This window comes from Crotalus tigris, unplaced genomic scaffold (genome assembly GCF_016545835.1).
Source record: "Crotalus tigris isolate CLP2741 ecotype Arizona unplaced genomic scaffold, ASM1654583v1 scf7180000017791.1120302, whole genome shotgun sequence".
Classification (NCBI taxonomy): domain Eukaryota; kingdom Metazoa; phylum Chordata; class Lepidosauria; order Squamata; family Viperidae; genus Crotalus; species Crotalus tigris.
In genome coordinates this window covers 57,501-64,126 of record NW_024096638.1, presented here as the reverse complement: position 1 = coordinate 64,126, position 6,626 = coordinate 57,501, and the positions used below count along the sequence as shown (strand labels likewise).

The 6,626-nt window shown below is 39.0% G+C and overlaps 1 protein-coding gene across 1 annotated transcript in view; it reads left to right on the top strand.

The window, feature by feature from the left end:
• Positions 1-6,626, top strand: part of LOC120307529 (fused toxin protein-like) — a 13,106-nt gene continuing 6,480 nt past the window's right edge. The window contains exons 1-2 of the mRNA XM_039342385.1: positions 1-105; positions 712-873. Of these exons, the coding sequence (XP_039198319.1) occupies positions 21-105; positions 712-873 (247 nt within the window). The 5' untranslated portion in view covers positions 1-20. The remainder of the gene's footprint in view (positions 106-711; positions 874-6,626) is intronic.

The following is a 6,626-nucleotide window of genomic DNA, read 5'->3' as shown; positions in this document are numbered from 1 at the left end:
GTGGGGCAGACGGCATCACCATGTCTTCTGGAAGTCTTCTTCTCCTGCTGGGACTCCTCACCCTCTGGGCAGAGCTGACCCCCGTCTCCGGCCAGGACCGTCCAAGTGAGTTTCCAGAATGATCTTGAAACCTTTTTCTGGGAGGGGTTGAAGTGATCAGAGGGCAGAGTTCTCCCCCAGGGAGGGAAAACCAAGAGTCCCAGTCTAGAACCTCTGGCTTGGTGAAGCTACTTTTTGGAAGGTTCTTGAGATGGTAGTTGGGTGTCAGCTGAAGAGGAGACAGAAAGAGAAATGCAGTTTTAGGGGAAGGCTCTCCTATCCTCACTCAAGGCAGATTAATACAGGATAATATTTGCAGCTCAGGGTTGACATGAGGGATCCTTGGTGCTCTCTGAGCTTGGTTCTTTTCTTGTGGACTTCTCATGGTCCCAACTAGGTAACATCATCAGGGCTCATGTGGATGTTCCCTTTTTTCAGTGATGAAATGTCTTCAAAACACTACCCAACATCCAAGCTTAGAAAGCACCAAAGACCCAAACAGGATCCATCATTCAGCCATCTAGTCTGACCCTCCCCCAGAGCAGGAAACCAAATTAATACATCTTAGGTGTTCGCAGACTGAGCATGCTAAGAGGGCACCAGGTTGGGAAAGTGAGTTGAAGACTTCTGGGCTAGCCAATCGAATAATGTCCCTCCTTCGATTTGTCACAGAGTTTTGTTATCTTCCTGCTGAAACTGGACCATGTAAAGCCAAAATGCCTCGCTTCTACTACAACCAGGCTTCAAACCAATGTCAACCGTTTATTTACGGTGGATGCAAGGGGAACGACAACAATTTTAAGACCCTGGATCAATGTCGCTACACCTGTGTTGGTAAGTGGAGAAGGAGCTGCGGACGGACTGTTTGAATACAAGAGAATATTCGCGATTCGGAATTGAACTGTGGGGTCCTGGGTGCTTTCTAAGCTCAGCTGTTTCACAGAATCGCAGAATCAGAATTGGAAGAGACCTTGAAGGTCATCCACTCTAACCCTCTGCTGTCTTGTAAACGTTTCATGACCCAGATAGGTAACAACTTCAGGGCTAGGAGGGAATAAGATTTGCTCGCTATTTATATCTAAAAGAGCCGTAGTGGCGCAATGGTTCGAATGCAATATTGCAGCCAGGAGTTCAAGTCTGCCCAGCTCAAGGTTGACTCAGCCTTCCATTCTTCCAAGGTTGGTAAAATGAGGGCCTAGATTGTTGGGGGCAAGATGCAAAATATTGTAAACTGCCCAGAGAGGGCTGTAAAGCACAATGGAGCAGTATACCAGTCTTAAGTGCTATGGTTATTGCTGTATCTAGTGGTTTCCTTTGCCAGTGTTGATGGGCTGCGTTTTCTCCTTGGTAGGTCCTTGATTAGGATATAGTTTTCTGCTTGGCTCTTTGTCTCTGCTTATTTGGGGGTGGTATAACTTGTCCCCTCTGCTGTATGCAGTCCCAGGACTACCAAGGACCCAGCCCAGAATTAGCCCGTGTGTATGTGTGTGTGTGTGTGTGTGTGTGTGTGTGTGTGTGTGCTGAGTGGCCCAGCTAAGAACGTCAACCTCACTCCTTGTAGCAATTCTGAATTTCACTTAAGAATTCTGGGTAACTGGCAGGAGACCCAAGGAAAGAGGACTTCTCTTGGTATCCAGAGGGGGAGTTGTAACTTTCCCCCTCTGTTTTTTGGGGAGGGGGCTGCAGGACTGTGCAAAGCCAGCAGAGAAAGCAGAATTCCAGTATTTGAGGGGCTGGCACAAGGAAGAGGGGGTCAACCTATTCTCCAAAGCACCAGAGGGCAGGAGGAGAAACGATGGTTGGAAACTGATCAAAGAGAGAAGCAACCTGGAATTAAGGAGAAACTGCCTAACAGGGAGGACAATTAATCAGTGGAACAGCTTGCCACCAGAAATCGTGGGCATTCGATCACAGAGGTTTTTAAGAAGAGGCTAGATATTCACTAGACAGTCGGTGTAGGTTCTCTTTGTTGAGCGGGGGACTATACTAGAAGACCTCTAAGGTCCCTTCCAGCTCTATTCTATTCTATTCTATTCTATTCTATTCTATTCTATTCTATTCTATTCTATTCCATTCCATTCCATTCCATTCCATTCCACTCCACTCCACTCTACTCTACTCTATACTCTACTCTACTCTGTAATTCTATTCTATTCTATTCTATTCTATTCTATTCTATTCTATTCTATTTCTATTTTATTCTATTCTAATCTATTCCATTTCATTCCACTCCACTCTACTCTACTCTATACTCTACTCTACTCTGTAATTCTATTCTATTCTATTCTATTCTATTCTATTCTATTCTATTCTATTCTATTTCTATTTCTATTTTATTCTATTCTAATCTATTCCATTCCATTCCACTCCACTCTACTCTATACTCTACTCTACTCTGTAATTCTATTCTATTCTATTCTATTTCTATTTTATTCTATTCTAATCTATTCCATTCCATTCCACTCCACTCTACTCTACTCTATACTCTACTCTACTCTGTAATTCTATTCTATTCTATTCTATTCTATTCTATTCTATTCTATTCTATTCCTAATTGTAATTGTAATTGTAATTCTATTCTATTCTATTCTATTCTATTCTATTCTATTCTATTCTATTCTATTCTATTTCTATTTCCATTCCATATTTTTTATTCTATTCTATTCCATTCGATTCTACAATCTATTCTATTCTATTCTATTCTATTCTATTCTATTCTATTCTATTCTATTCTATTCTATTCTATTCTATTCCATCCCATTCCATTCCATTCTATTCCATTCCACTCCACTCCACTCTACTCTACTCTATACTCTACTCTACTCTACTCTGTAATTCTATTCTATTCTATTCTATTCTATTCTATTCTATTCTATTCTATTCTATTCTATTCTATTTCTAATTGTAATTGTAATTCTATTCTATTCTATTCTATTCTATTCTATTCTATTCTATTCTATTCTATTCTATTCTACTCTATTCTATTTCTAATTGTAATTGTAAATGTAATTCTATTCTATTCTATTCTTTTCTATTTCTATTTCTATTTCCATTCCATATTTTTTATTCTATTCTATTCCATTCGATTCTACAATCTATTCTATTCTATTCTATTATTCTATTTTTCTATATTCTTTTTTATTTAATTCTATTCTGTTCTATTCTATTCTATTCTATTCTATTCTAATCCAATCCATTCCATTCCATTCCACTCCACTCCACTCCACTCCACTCTATACTCTACTCTACTCTACTCTGTAATTCTATTCTATTCTATTCTATTCTATTCTATTCTATTCTATTCTATTCTATTCTATTCTATTTCTATTTCTATTTCTATTTCTATTCTATTCTAATCTATTCCATTCCATTCCACTCCACTCTACTCTACTCTATACTCTATAATTCTATTCTATTCTATTCTATTCTATTTCTAATTGTAATTGTAATTGTAATTCTATTCTATTCTATTCTATTCTATTCTATTCTATTCCATTCCATTCCATTCCATTCCATTCCATTCTATTATTCTAATTCTAATTCTAATTCTACTCTACTCTACTCTACTCTACTCTACTCTACTCTACTCTACTCTACTCTACTCTACTCTACTCTATTCCATTCCATTCCATTCCATTCTAATTCTAATTCTAATTCTATTCTATTCTTTCCCTGGAATCCCTTCCGGATGGGGAAGGAATAAAGCCCACAAGGGCTTCCCATTTGCTAGAAACAGGAGGTGTACTTTCCCGTTCCTAAGTCAAGAGAGAGGAGCCCAGGTATAAAGTCCAGCTCAGGGTCCTGAGAGGTTGATCCCAGAAGGAAATAGCTGGGCTGTGGTGGGAAGGTCTCGGAGGTAGGATCCTGCTCCAGCTAGTTGCTTTCAAATATATCTCTAATAGTTCCTTCTGCATCTGGACTCCCTCTTTGGTCAAAGAAGGGCTCTTTTTAAAGCCGCTTAGGAATTGCTAGCAGTTCAGAAATTATAAAAATCAGAAAGTTTCAGCTACCCACAGCAAAGCAGACCAACTACAAGTTACTACACTAATAAACTAAAACCAGAGCATTCAGTTTTTCTGCTTCCCCATCAGCTTTTTTCTTTTCTTTTCTTTTCTTTTTTGATCCACGCTTGTTTATTTTGGCTTGTCTTACCAACTTTCTTCTTTCTTGTTATTTAACACTGAAGAGGCCCCCAAAAGGCTGGACTTGAAGATCTCCAAGGTCCCTTCCAACAATGTTATTTTAATTCTAATTCTTCTAAAAAACCCAACACAATCCTAGGCTGCATCAACAGAGGGACAGAAGTATTAGTATCACTTTATAATGCCCTAATAAGGCCACACCTGGAATCCTGCATCCAGTTTTGACCACCATGATATAAAAAAGATGTTGAGACTCTAGAACAGGGTGTCAAACCGCCGGCCTACGGGCCAGATGCATCATGCCGAAACCACACCCACCCCAGCTCCGGCAATGGGGGAAAAAGTTGCAATACATTGCGACACATCACATGACGTGGTGAGTTTGACACCCCTGCTCTAGAAAAAGAGCAGAGAAGAGCAACAAAGATGATCAGGGGACTGGAGGCTAAAACATAGGAGGAACGGTTGCTGGAATTGGGGATGTCTAGTTTTTTTTTTTTTTTTATTGAAAAGTTTTACAAAAGTTTACAACAAAACAACCCCCCCTTCCCCTCCCACACTTCCCAGAGCTGAATACAGGGTTACAAATATGACAATCATAATCTAAATAACATTAACCAACTATATAAAAACCAAATCCATAATACACTTTAACTCCCTTTTAATATAAAATAAACAAATTCTAAATAAGCATAATACATAAACTAATATCCTAATTCTTAAACAATACGATATAATAAAAATTCCACTATAATAAACTAATAATAATAATAATAATACTCATTATTCAAAAAGTAAATGAAACTTTTTATTCCCATATTTATTTTGAATATAGTCTATCCATCTTCTCCAAACCGAAATATATCTTTCTTGTGAATAGTCCTTCAAATAAGCAGAAATTTTTACCATTTCTGCTAAATTAGACACCTTAAGAATCCATTCTTCCATAATGGGCAAAGAATCTTTCTTCCAATATTGCCCGACCAATAATCTTGCAGTTGTTATAAGATTCAACATCAAATTAATTTCTTTAACATCACAATCTTCAATAACGCCTAACAGAAATAATTGTGGCGTAAACTTTATCTTTCTCTTAAAAATCTTTTGAATGTTCCACCAAATCTTAATCCAAAAGGCTTTTATATTTCTACAAGTCCACCAGATATGAAAATAAGTTGCATCTAAACTACCGCATCTCCAACATTTGGGCTGTAGATTAGGATACATATAGGACAACTTTTGTGGGTCCAGATGCCACCTATAAAACATTTTATAAAAATTTTCTCTTAAATTTTGAGCTTGAGTAAATTTTACATTTCTAACCCAAATTGTCTCCCATGTATCTAATAGAATTGGTTCTTGAATATTTTGAGCCCACTTGGGATGTCTAGTTTAATGAAGAGAAGGATAAGGGGGGACATGATAGCAGTGTTCCAATCTCTCGGGGGCTGCCCCAAAGAAGAGGGAGTCAAGCTATTCTCCAAAGCGCCTGAAGGCAGGACAAGAAGCAATGGATGAAAACTAAATCAGGGAGAGAAGCAACCTGGAACTAAGGAGAAATTTCCTGACAGTCAGAGCAATTAACCAGTGGAACAACCTGCCTCCAGAAGCTGAGGGTGCTTCAACACTGAAGGTTTTTAAGAAGAGATTTTACTCTAGAGTTAGTTAGAGTTAGAGTTAGAGTTAGAGTTAGATGATGGGGGGAGGAATGTGCATGAGAGTTTAGCTAGACATAACAATACTGGACCTAGTGTGAGAACCAAGGTTATTGAAATAGGAGATGATAAGAATTGGCAGGCTGGGGAACTGGAGGGAAAACCTGCATTTTAAGCTAATTGGGGAATGTGATTTATGACTGTTAATTGGAGGAAGGAATTGTGCTTTGATACTATGTGCTCAAGGGAGGGAAATCCAGTTTTTGGCTTCGACTGTGTTAGTGCTGATACTATCCTTCTCCAGTAAAGATTCTTTAAGGTAAACAATGCTTCAAACTTCTTTGAAGAGTTTCATCTGTCGGAACCATGGCACTAGAATTCTATTCTGTTCTATTCTATACCAGACAAATTATCAAACAGAAAATAAGGCCCTAACCAAGGATCCACCAACCCCGCTTGCTGGAGAGTTAGGTTCCCAGCTGAGTCTGGGTGCTGCTCGTTTCCTGTCAGTATCCTGAACATCCTGGTTTTCTGGATGCCTCCCTATTTCCTCACCTGCTAATCACTTTCACCCCCGGCCTTCATGTTGCAAAACAGATGGAACTGGCTAAGCCCCAGCTATGACTGTGACATCCAATGGCTTTAGTCAAGGTACACTTTGTAATTCCAATGTGCAAACATGTAGATCCGGGAAGGAGCAGCAACCTCAGGCTCACCCGCTCTGCCCTGCACAAAGTCCACTTGCAAACACGATGGGCTTCCGTTGATAAAGATCTGGGTTATCTGCCCC